The 12,496-nt window shown below is 34.5% G+C and overlaps 7 protein-coding genes across 7 annotated transcripts; 3 read left to right on the top strand and 4 right to left on the bottom strand.

The window, feature by feature from the left end:
- Positions 1 to 44: 44 nt before the first annotated feature.
- Positions 45 to 833, top strand: BmR1_04g05995 (hypothetical protein; the record flags this gene model as incomplete). The annotated part of the gene is made up of 1 exon (XM_012794351.1): positions 45 to 833. The coding sequence occupies one exon, from the start codon at positions 45 to 47 to the stop codon at positions 831 to 833; it is 789 nt and encodes a 262-aa protein (XP_012649805.1).
- BmR1_04g05990 (ubiquitin-protein ligase, putative (HRD3)) lies at positions 1,683 to 3,764 on the bottom strand (the record flags this gene model as incomplete). The annotated part of the gene is made up of 3 exons (XM_021482459.1): positions 1,683 to 1,974; positions 2,061 to 2,475; positions 2,498 to 3,764. 3 exons carry the CDS (start codon positions 3,762 to 3,764, stop codon positions 1,683 to 1,685), a joined length of 1,974 nt encoding a protein of 657 aa, XP_021337693.1.
- A 641-nt stretch (positions 3,765 to 4,405) lies between these two features.
- On the bottom strand, positions 4,406 to 4,990 carry BmR1_04g05985 (hypothetical protein; the record flags this gene model as incomplete). Its single annotated transcript, XM_012794349.1, has 1 exon — positions 4,406 to 4,990. The coding sequence occupies one exon, from the start codon at positions 4,988 to 4,990 to the stop codon at positions 4,406 to 4,408; it is 585 nt and encodes a 194-aa protein (XP_012649803.1).
- Positions 5,067 to 7,038, top strand: BmR1_04g05980 (U4/U6.U5 tri-snRNP-associated protein 1; the record flags this gene model as incomplete). Its single annotated transcript, XM_021482457.1, has 4 exons — positions 5,067 to 6,506; positions 6,582 to 6,648; positions 6,670 to 6,743; positions 6,820 to 7,038. The coding sequence occupies 4 exons, from the start codon at positions 5,067 to 5,069 to the stop codon at positions 7,036 to 7,038; spliced, it is 1,800 nt and encodes a 599-aa protein (XP_021337692.1).
- Positions 7,039 to 7,116: 78 nt separating this feature from the next.
- BmR1_04g05975 (hypothetical protein) lies at positions 7,117 to 9,355 on the bottom strand (the record flags this gene model as incomplete). Its single annotated transcript, XM_021482456.1, has 5 exons — positions 7,117 to 7,308; positions 7,466 to 7,560; positions 7,583 to 8,020; positions 8,042 to 8,392; positions 8,791 to 9,355. The coding sequence occupies 5 exons, from the start codon at positions 9,353 to 9,355 to the stop codon at positions 7,117 to 7,119; spliced, it is 1,641 nt and encodes a 546-aa protein (XP_021337691.1).
- On the bottom strand, positions 9,653 to 10,528 carry BmR1_04g05970 (survival motor neuron-like protein (SMN); the record flags this gene model as incomplete). The annotated part of the gene is made up of 3 exons (XM_012794346.1): positions 9,653 to 9,795; positions 9,816 to 10,015; positions 10,101 to 10,528. 3 exons carry the CDS (start codon positions 10,526 to 10,528, stop codon positions 9,653 to 9,655), a joined length of 771 nt encoding a protein of 256 aa, XP_012649800.1.
- Positions 10,949 to 12,285, top strand: BmR1_04g05965 (enolase; the record flags this gene model as incomplete). The annotated part of the gene is made up of 2 exons (XM_012794345.1): positions 10,949 to 10,988; positions 11,009 to 12,285. 2 exons carry the CDS (start codon positions 10,949 to 10,951, stop codon positions 12,283 to 12,285), a joined length of 1,317 nt encoding a protein of 438 aa, XP_012649799.1.
- Positions 12,286 to 12,496: the final 211 nt, after the last annotated feature.

The following is a 12,496-nucleotide window of genomic DNA, read 5'->3' as shown; positions in this document are numbered from 1 at the left end:
AAAATGCGTCATCTGATCAATACCTATGATTAATCGTTGATCCTATGTCATATTTTATTTTTAAAAATAAAATACATCACTGTTTGCCTTCGTGGCGCTTATTTGTTTTTAGTAATGCACGTATTTTTTCTACAAACCACACCAGCAGCGACTGTAAAAGAATAATTGTTCAACGTCTGGCAGCTTTGGAGCTTAAAAAACACCTTATTGCCAGATTTGGCATTAGACAATTGGAATCTAAAATTCTAAACTCTGATTATGGTCGGAAATTCTTATCAACTATCGCATACTTTTACTCCTACTCCAGCCACTATTCTAAGGGATTACCGATAACCCAGTTTCCAATCAATGATTTGCCAAATTTGGATCACATAAAAGCGGAAAATAAGGAAATTTCATGGTTGATAGATCAAATCCTTAAACCAGAGTCACAAGACTACGTTCCAAAGCCACATTACCCCTCAGTGTTTCTAAATTATACAATGCAATGGCCCTTTCAGCCATCAGAATTGGATAATTTTAGGGATATTACTTCCATGTATAAATTTCCATTCTTCAAGCCAACCGTAGATAACATCCCAGTCAAATCTGAACGGTTTAATCCACATACCCACGATCAACGAATTGAAAATTTACGCAACCGAACTACAACGGGCACACGTAATTGCGCAATTGATGAGTTATATTGTGGTGACTATGAATTGCCAAACTATTTCACTGGCAAAAGATCAGACAACTTAAGCGCAGATAGTTATATATATAGTCCTAGTGAAACGGAGGTTATCCAGTCGGATCATTTGCTTCGCTTTGACAAGTATAGAAATAGGAGATAATAATTTAATTTGTATGCGAAACATATAAACTTAGTATTCGTCGCAATTTACATCGGATACTATGTTAATTGTGTATATTAATATGTTTATTTATGACAATAGTAAATTAGAATATTATTGACAAAAAGTATATCCGTGAAATTTATTTCCTACTAAACATATCATTACCATGCTGTTTTATTAAATTAATATTATTTCAAGTTATTGATTAATTATATAATTATCTTTAACCTAATAATTTTTTGCTATATTATAAATATATGATGGATGAGTGTTTATCTTGTTATTAGCCAATTATTAACCATATATATAATCATTATAATGAAATGATAATCAAAGCATTTATTAGAGTGGAATTATATTTTAATGATTAATAAATTACATTAATTTAATATATAATTAAAAGTTGTATTTACTGTATACACATAATTTAGTATAACATTAGATATAATTCATTACACTATAAATCATAGTCATATTATCACTGGATAGATAATGAATGATAAGTTATAAATGCTATATTTATAACTTATCATTCTGTTTTTGTTTTAGGCGATTCGTAAAAATTCTCATACATACCATCAGACTAATAGGATATATTATGTTATATAAAATTTCAAATTTACTTTTAATGATAACATAATGTTTGACCAAACGATATACTAAATTAAAAAATTATTATCATTGTTACTAATATGTATACACACTGTGTAACACATGCTAAGATTCTTCATGTGATAGCTGATTTTCACGCCATGTACCATACCATTTTCACACTGTTTTACTACATTTTCTGAAATTTTAGTGAAAATATGTCGTTCTTATCAATAAAAGATACAATAAAACTTCCTACGATTTATTTATTATCAATTCGATTTTCTTCTTCATATGCAGTAACTTGAGAATAAAAGATATCTTAAACTTGTTAGCATAGTGGCGAAATATATGCCCACCATCTTTTAGAATATCCCCAATGAAGTTGATTTTCATCCGTTTCAATTTGTTGTTATAGAACTGCAACAATTCTATCGCCTTATCAGTCTCTCCGGTGCGATGAAATTGCTTAACTAGTGGCAGTATTGATCGACAATCGCCGTATAAGAACGATTTTTTGTAAATTTCCAAAGCCTTGCCAGTATCGCTATGTTAATTGTATATTATATTTGATAAATGTATCAACACAATAGAATGATATATTTGATACACAAATTAGTAAATATGGCATACCTTTCGTTAAAAATATTCGCAATGGAATAAAGTGCATAATTGGAACCTTGCATTAGTGCCTGTAGAAGTAGATAAAACTCCAACGTTTCCAAATTGATTTTGTCAAGTTTTATCTTATTAGATCTGACTAGTTTGCACAAGTAAGCCGAATTTAGCTGACCAATCAAACTGCCCTGGTAGGATGCGATTAAAAAACACATCAATGACCCGCTATAATTAGTTTCAGAAAGTAACTTGAAACCCAAATGAATGTATTTTGCCACAGAAGGGGAGGAATCTGCGATAAGTTTCAAGTCAAAACAGTTTTTTAGATATTCACCGCGAGATTGGTGAAAGTGAGCCATAACCCAAATGGACTGTATAAATCCAGCATCTCCTGATCTTTCATACAACCATTTAGCATCACCAAATTTTCCTAAATCATACAGATGACTTGCCTTTAAATGACATAATTTCTGCCAACAAAAATAATGCATCTGGGACATTTTGCCTACAAGCCATTAGCAAATATTTAATACCCATTTGGATACTAGGGTTGGAAGTGTCCAACTTCTTAACCCTTACATTACCCCTTAGCAGTATATAAGCAAGAATTGTCGCAGCATCAGCATCACCAAGATCTGCTGCCTTAGTAAGTAGTTTAATTGCCTGTTCTACCTTATTTCTAGAAAGATATACAAGGGCCAAATCCCTTAATGCAGGAGCATGGCTTTTATCTGCAGCCATAGCCAGTAATTGTTCAGCTTGTTTGTCATCATCGTGAAGCTTGGCCAATTCATACTGGGCTAATGCATCTCCCTTCATTGCTTTATGCTGCCAATAATCCATACTAGACTCTATATCACTTTTAGATCCATAAATTGGCACCAAATGGATATTTTCATCATTCAATATGGCTACTGGCAATTGTGCTTCTAGAGTATAAGTGGGTGTCAGACCATCTTTTCCTGAAAGGATGATTTTTGTCGCTTTCTTGTAGTAATTAGAAGAATTTCTGGGATCGCTCTTAGTGCCAGACGTATTACTGCAAAGAAAGCGGTATCCGATAGTTGATAGTGCCATTACATCACCGAGCTCAGCCGCAATTTGCAAGTGATTGAACAGTAGCCCCAATTTATTATCTTTATTATTTTTTTTCATAAAAAACTTAGAATTACCCCCCCCAAAATTACTAAAACCGCCAGTACCAGTATTTGTATCTGCAACACATGTGTTGACAATTTTATTTGGATTTTTTAAGCTATTTGAATTGTGAGGACTCAGAGGGTTTTCTAGCTCAAACAAAGAGATCATGTGGTAAATGAAGCTCAACAGATAATTAGACCTGGGGTCTCCCAATTTGGCTGATATTGATAAGTAGTGGATTGATTTATCAAAGTTGTGATCGTAGGTCTTTTTCCATGGTTTAAATTTAGGGACACCTATGATATACCACTCACCCAATTGATATCCGCATTTCTTTGCCACGTAATCAGTAGAATTTTTTGCGATTAGCATGTCAAAAATGCTCAAAGCCTTTTTGACATTTCCATTAAATAATCCGGGGTGTCCATTTTTAGCTGCCATTGCTTGTTCATATAGCTTCTCACGTTCATTCATTCTTTCTGTGTTGTAATTTAATGTATTTGCTGTAACTAAGCAATTATCCGTGTATATAATGTATGCTGCCCATAGGAGTAGCGAGTAGGCCCGTGGCCTAAACATGGTGTTTGTGGGTATACTACCATATCCATGACATAATAGACGAGTTTTTATAGCGTAATTTTTTTTTAATTTACCCATCAAAATCACTCAAAACCTATTACTTTTCTCCCCATCTCTCGCCATCATCTGAATACGTAAAATGATTGCTTCATATAGTGATTCTATACAAATTTACTCATTATTTGTTAGAATTTCCTACATGTGTAGGTTTATAATCCTTTATTACACAAATCAACATATTTCATCACAAATTTCATGTAACTTATTAAATGAATTATTGTAATATCTATATTTGAAATATTAAAAAGCTTTAATAAATCACTAGTATAATTAATTCCATGTAAATCTTACTCATAGTAGTTTAATAAAACAGAAATCTATCAATTAAATTTCCATTACAATGATTCTACTAATAGATAAAAACATTGAACTAAGTAAATCAACGCATGCATACAATTAATAAACGATTAACACTAGTACTACACGCTGGAACATAAAATTAGGCGCAAATTTAGACTATATTTATGTCAATAGTACATAATTACACTTTAATACAATATATTGGTCAAATAGAGATTTATAAAATATATCGGTTAGATAATCTGAATCGTTAAATATAATTTTCAACGCCAAACCTTAATCTAGTTAGAACCTCTGACTTTCTTAACCTCCTTGACCTCTTTGATTAGTTGATCTATTTTATTATCCTGGCTCTTCAATCTATCTAGCATTATTTGATTTTGTGTGAGTAAAAGGAGGACTAGTGACTTTGTATCGGGGATGTCGTTAGATTGGACACCGGTAGACTGGGGGACTGGAAAAAATTTGGAAATTTTTTTCCCATTATATAGGCTATTGCAACTCAAATTACTTGGCATATTTCTTTGTGAGCCAACTGTTTGAGTATTTTGCTTACAAACCGCAATGGTGTTATTTTTTGCACCAATTGTGACGTTTTTTTGCGATTTCTTCCCAGTACAGGAACTTTTAATCATATCAATCGTTTTAACACTGCTGATATTATCGACTGTATTTAACAAGTTGTTGCTGTTGTACAGTTGAGTAGATGGTATTGAAACATTGGAATTTGAGAAATTAATGGACTCATCATAATCGTTTAAAGTACAAACAGACACGTGTTTAAATGGAGTATCAGTTTGCTTGCAAGCTGCCAGAAACATATCGACGCCAATGGGAGTCCAGGTAGATTCAGCTTTTTGACACATTGTCAGTGTAGAGTTATGGGGACTAAGTAGTAACGACACTACTCAACACTCACATTTACATGCAATTTGCGGCAAAATGTCCGCTGATAATCAAGTGGAATCGTTATCAACAGATGAAACAAATGATTTACGTATTAAACTAGGATTGAAACCGCTATACAATGATCCAAAGCCTAAAGATGATTCCACAACTGGTAATTCACCTCCTGATAATACGATTAAGTACTCAGCAGACACAGAAGTTACTTATGTAGCACCAGTTCTTGAGTCTAAAAAAGCTATTGAAATTGAACGACAACTCAATGAGCGCCTCAATCACAGGGCTAGAGCTGAACTTATCAAAGGTCCATCTATAGCCCAAAGCTTAAATGACGACCCGCTTGACCCATTGATTTGGGCCCAGAAACAACGGATTAAGCAAAAGGCCGCCTCAAAACAAAGACATGTCACTTATTCAGACGACGAATTTAGCCCTATTAAGCAATCACATCAACTTAACCCTAGTGAATCAACCAATGATCCAAGTATGGATATAGATGGCAATGATGGGCAGATCAAGGTCGTTCATGACTACAAACATTTAGATACCAATTCTATACTAACACTTTGTGACACGGGGATATTGGAGGCACAAGAGGAGGGAATGGAGGATATTGATTATTTACAATCTACAGATCTAGCTGACAAGGAAAGAATGGAAAGAAATATAAGTGGAAAGAAAGGAAAACCCCTTTCGTACGAGGATTATGTTGCAAATGCCATGGATGATACTGGTAAAAAGAATATTTTGGAGAAATATGACGAAGTTATACATGAGAATGAGAGGAGCAGTTTTAAGAATTTTTTCAAAGGTTTCTTCATGAAAAAACCCAACACTGCGACTGAGGTTAATATAAATGATACAAATATTGTTATTGGGAATGAATCAACCTGTAAAAATTCTGCCGCTAGGATAACAACTAACAGTGCTCATGTTGATGACATTGAATCACTTGCAGCTGATGACAGTGGATACAACTCAGCTCCTGAGAGTAAAAGAAATAAGTTCATCAAAAAGGCAATTCCTAAAATATCAAAACGAGCAAAAGTTCCAGACTGGGATGAATTGTTTACTGATACATCAGCGCCTCCAGCTCCAGGCTATGCTGTACCTTCCGCTCCGGATCCCCCATCCCCTATTCCCATAATCAGACCTCGCAGGGCAGTAGATCACGATATGCCCAGCGATGATATGGACAATATGTTATACCAACAATTGACCAAGCATAGACGAGTTACAAATAGGTCTGTTCCAACACACGTCAGCAATTCTGTTAAGCTGGAAAACATTAAACAGGATCAATTTGAAGTAAAATATGAAATTTCCCAGGTTGATGAATTTTGTAAATCGGTCGAATCTACTACCTTATCGAAAAATATTAAGAACGACAATAAATATAGTTATAATACAAACCAAACTACTAGCACTAGTGATACTGTATCACATTCCCCCACTGTTGTGACTAAAGATGCTGCGGTATGTTTAAATTATATATAATTTTTTATAAAAAATGAAATTTAATATTTTTTTCCCCATCAAATTCTTACGTAGAATCCTCTTGAGGAACTCCCGCTAGACTGTGGTATCGCAAATACTCTCAAATACCTCAAAACTAAAGGCAAGATAATAACTCATTTAGGTCAACTGGAGCCGGTTCATTCTGAACAAAATGAAATAAAGCTCAACTATATCAACAAATATGGAAAAACAATGGTAAGTGACACACACATATTATATATTTATTGTGTTTTAGGAAATTAATAAAAAATAGTAACATTCATTTATTTAGACGCCAAAGGAAGCATTCAAAGAACTATGTTACTCATTTCATGGGAAATTACCTGGCAAAAACAAGCAAGAGAAACGCTTACGCAAGATTGAAATGGAACTCAGATTGCTTCAAAACCCGACTGATTCGTTACCAACTATGAGAGCTCTTGCGCAAAATCAAAAAGCCGATAAATGTGCCCACATAGTACTAGATGGCGGCTCTAACCTTTTGAAATGACATATAGTTGCACTTATTGAGTGACTGTATACCTGTGTAATTGTATAATTATTCAATTTTTTAAAAAATAGTAACTATTTACGATCGTTTTGCGTTTATAAAGTTCCTTATCCTAACATCATAGCACTCTGCTGTGTTGATCTGGTCAAGCAACCCGGCATGCAGAGCTTTTGACACACCTGCATAATCGGCTAGAGATTTTTCCTGCGATTGATCTAGCTTGAGCTTAATATCTCTCATAGCCACTAGTAGCCGCCTTCGTTCAACATCCTAATTGAAAAACGGGTTATATCGTAAAATTATCTAGTGGACCAAGTTAAATTTACAATTAATTATGTTAATAACACCATAAAACACACACAATTTAATATTGAAATGTTGTAAATATATTTTTTAAATCCACATTACTGTTATAAAAATTCCATACTTGATGTATCAGCGTCTTATAAAAAACTTGCAATAATTGAATCAACTGCAACTGAATTTGCCTAACTCTATCCACTGTGGGTGGATCATATTCCACTGTGTAAATTACTCAGCTTACGTGAAATTAGGCGCGTTTTATCCGTTTGGCAAGATTTGGTATTGACAATGAATATCCTCTTCCCTGTACTGTACATAGCATCCATATTCAATGGTTTAATCGAAGAAACTATTAGAGGTTTACTTTCTCTTTTAACATTCATAATGTGATGCTCTTCCAACAGATTCTCTTTGCTTATCGTATTTACTTGTTTTACACTTTCTTGCAATAAATCATCAAATCGTAAAGCTTCCAAGACCAAATTTCGCTTCCTTTCTTTGCTGATTTCATCTTGTTCAGTTTGTGTTGCAAGGGTTTTGTCTAGTTCATTAATTAGTCGCGATGAATGCCTGTTGAATCGTAGGACAAATGAATCGTATGTGGGCTCTTTGTACTTCATGTGAGGGCCAAATCTATAGGATAGAGAATCATACAATTTATTGAATGGATTACGGTCGGCTGAATTAGTGCAATTCCTACATTTTTTGTCTGGAAAGGAGAGTTTACTTATGAGTTCAACTTCCGAGTGATCACCAAAATTATCATTGGTGGGATTTATAGGTATACCCTGAATCTCATAGTACAAAACTTTATTGCCATCAAATTTTTTGCCAAGTAAATCGTAAATATAGTGCGATTGGAATAATTGTTTCCAAAATTCCTCCTTCTTCATCATTCGTGTGCCTACAACATGATTGTAGATATTTCGCACGGTCTCATCTTCTTCTAGTAGTGCAGATGTCATCTCTTCAGTATAATAAACTTCAGATGAGCCAATAGAATCGTTAAATGAAGGGGGTGATGCCATGAAGCAACTAGCATTGTCCCGTCCTGTTTTAGTGAAGTAAAAACTGATAAAATCATATTTTTTATTCGATATTTACATAATTATACAATTCATTATTTGTTTAATAATTGTTTATTTAACAATCAATTTCAGGTATTTATAAATAAACAACATAATTTATTCGCTATTTCACACCCAATTGGCAAATTTAACGTCTATTAATGAAATTATTGAATGATAGTTGATATATGTATTGTATTCATAAATTAAATGCCAATTTGTTATCAATTATACATATGTACTTAGTTATACATTTTCGTTGCATTTCATTAGTCATTTATTATTGATTTCATAAATTATTTTTTAACATTGTAGACATTAGTATTTACTACAGTAATTTATGTCAAAGATAAATTCTTTCGGATTACTAAGCGTTAAATACCTATGATTTGGGGCTTGTACTTTGTAATCGCTTCACGGTGATTTCTCCAGAATTCATCAGCAGTCAATGCATTGTTTACCCCCCTAACCAGGGTGTTATATAATGTTTTAATCTCATTTTCCTGCGATAGCACAAGTAGGTGTTCATTAGGCTCCTCTTCCAAATTACCCTTGAGATTTTCTTCTAGAGTTTTCTCCGCAATTTTAGGGGCTTCCTGCAATTCCTTCAGCTTAGAGACAGCGGCAGTTGACAATTCGTTGCACAATTGTTCTAGTGCATCGCGGTTGTTTTCAAAGTCTATGATTATCACATTTTTCTGTAAATTCTCATACAGCTCCAATTCAGAAGCTAAATTGCCGTTATTAGATATAAAATATGAACAGCGCTTTGAAAATGTGAGCCTAACTTTGGCATTCTTCTTAGCTTTCTCGAATTTCTGCCAGTTAATTACATCCCAAAGTAGAGTTAGGTCGGAATTCTCAGGGGTAAATGCAAGTTTCTCATTTTCAATAAGTTGCAATATACCCTTAGATGATTCGAGAATCACCTCCACCCTTATCCCCATGATAGTGTCACCATTACTATACCATTTATCTATAACATATTGAAATATTTAGTTTTATTCACATTAAGTTTGCCAAGAAATCCTTGCTAACTTTACCACAATAATTTACAAAATTTATTCCTGCTTAATATGTATGCATAATGCACGCGTGTTATCAGTACATATAAACACTTACTACACATTTACATTCTAATTATTCATAAGTAAAATGGCGTGTTTATTGCATAAATTACAAATGGTTAATATTTAGATACTGAATTAAAGAAGCTATCGTCACTTCTGTGTCTCCATATAAACTCAAATTCTAGGCTTGACCTTCTGCTGAAAGTTTCGCCATGAATTAACCCTACTCTCAATCTCTTTGTCAATACTCTCCTGTTTTTGCTTCTTCTTTAAACTGGAAACTATTTTTCTCTTCTTCATCCTCTGCTTCTCAGTGTCTGAGTCATTCTGCAAGTACCTGTATCTTTTACAATGAGATTTTCTGGAATACGATAGCCGGCAGGGGTAATTATTTCTTTTACCCCGTTCTTATGAAGTTGCTGATTTGTTGGAATTCGGACTTGATCAAATCCAACCAATTCGCTAGTGTCGTAGTCGCAGTAGGTTATATAATAACCTAATGGCGTGATCTTGTCTATTGTACAATTATACCATAGTCTAGATTAATGTGATTGTACTTTGAATGACGTTATTTAAAAATTAAAAACATCTTTAACCTAAAAATAATATAATTCATGCTCACCCGTCAGGCTGATAAAGTGCTTGTAGTTTAGTGCCCGGTTTACACTGCGATTGGTTTGGAGCTTCCAGCAATCTAATTTCTGATATAGTAGCAGTTGCCTGTTTTTCTAGGCCAAAAAGATCCAGTGTTAGTTTATCATTTGTTGCTGCGATGATTTTAGAATATGTAGGTTTGCCTTGGTAAATAACTGAACAGATTCTGCCCACATATTTTTTGCAATTCACTTCATCTGGTACACTAGTGATAGGTGGCTTAGATACAACCGACAAATCGTCTATTTCACCATCATTTGAAGATGTAACATTTTTGGATTCCTTCTCAAGTTCTATAACCTCTATTATATCTTTCCTGAGTTGTAGTAGTTCAGCGTTGTCCGGATCCTGCTTCAAGGCCTCATTAATCGTCTCTAAATGTGCTTCATAATCCATCTCTCACAAACAATAATGAAAAAAGTTGTTATAATATTTCAAATATTAATAATCGTTGTTTATGAGGTTAATAGAAAAATTTTACGTCATATAATGTGGAATCAACATTAAAACTGATAAAATAGAATTAGTGGAAGGGAAAAAATTCTTAACAATAGATTTAATGTCAGGAAGGTTTGCGATGGATTTTTTATTGCGAAAATAGCACCAGACCCTCAAATTAAAAAGTGAGCGTAGACTAAAAAGGTTTATAGCAATTAACACAATCAAAAATTAATAAATAGACAGACCAAACGTCTACATTATAAGCAATAAGCATAGCCAGAGGAAGTAATTGACTCACCCCATCGATACATCACTTATAATAAATCGTTTACAACAATCACAATATAACGTTACACATAACTAACCACTTATAAGATGACAAAGATAATTAGCGCTTGTGGTCGAGAGGTTTTAGGTAAGTTGCCATTAATCTAGACTCCCGAGGTAATCCTACCGTGGAATGCGAAGTAACCACCGAAGGTGGTAAATTCCGTGCTATAGTACCATCCGGAGCTTCTACTGGCATATATGAGGCACTTGAACTCAGGGATGGAGACAAAACTCGATATTTGGGGAAGGGCGTGCAAAATGCAATTAAAAATATGCACAATATCATATGCCCAGGCATCCAGGGTTTCTTGTGCACAGAACAGGAAAAATTGGATAATCACATGGTAAAAGTTTTGGATGGGACACAAAATGAATGGGGATTCTCAAAATCTAAACTGGGCGCTAATACTATTTTGGCAGTGTCTATGGGTGCCGCGAGAGCCGGGGCTGCCGCTAAAGGAATTCCATTGTATGAACATTTGGCCCAATTATCCGGTAAACCTACTGACAAGTTTATCATGCCTGTACCATGCCTTAATGTTATCAACGGCGGTTCACATGCTGGAAATGCCCTGGCCTTCCAGGAATTTATGATATTACCAACGGTTGCCGATAATTTCTCCAATGCATTGAGAATGGGCGTTGAAGTATATCACACGCTTAAGAAGGTTATAAATAAGAAGTATGGCCAAGATGCCACCAATGTTGGTGATGAAGGCGGCTTTGCTCCAAACATATCCACTCCACAGGAAGCCCTTGATTTGCTAGTAGAAGCCATTGCCGCAGCCGGTTATACTGGCAAAATTAAAATTGCCATGGATGTTGCAGCATCTGAGTTTTATCAGAAAGATGTCAAGATGTACAATTTGACTTTCAAGTCTAGCTCCCCTGACATTAAGACTAGTGATCAGCTTGTTGAATTATATAAGGAATTGGTTAACAAGTACCCAATTGTATCAATTGAAGATCCCTTTGATCAGGACGATTGGGAGGCATATGCCAAACTAACCGCTGCGATTGGTGACAAAATTCAGATTGTGGGTGATGATTTACTAGTGACAAATCCAAAGAGAATTGAAGCAGCAATTCAGAAGAAAGCTTGCAACGCATTGTTGCTGAAGGTTAACCAGATTGGATCTGTTACTGAATCCATTCAGGCTTGCAAAATATCACAGGAAAATGGCTGGGGAGTTATGGTGTCACACAGATCAGGTGAAACAGAAGACGTTTTCATCTCAGACCTCGTCGTAGCTCTAGGCACTGGCCAGATCAAGACTGGAGCCCCGTGCAGAAGTGAGAGGAACGCCAAATATAACCAGCTGCTGAGGATTGAACAGGAATTAGGTGAGAGAGCGACTTATAGCAAAGTTTTTAACAAGTAAATGTCGTGTCATATAATCTTAACAAATAACTAATATAAAAATTCAAATGGGTCGTTTCAAGTGTGATTGTTGGAGTTTTGAAAAAAAGTTATTGGACAATTTGGTCTGGATATATTTAGTGAATAATGCATATTTTTTGAGCTTAAAAATATATACATTTAGATTTCTCTAGAAAGTCTAAGACACCAATAACTAATAACCAGCAATTAAT

Source organism: Babesia microti, chromosome IV, assembly GCF_000691945.2.
Source record: "Babesia microti strain RI chromosome IV, complete genome".
Taxonomy (NCBI): Eukaryota; Apicomplexa; class Aconoidasida; order Piroplasmida; family Babesiidae; genus Babesia; species Babesia microti.
This window is presented reverse-complemented; position numbering and strand designations above follow the sequence as displayed.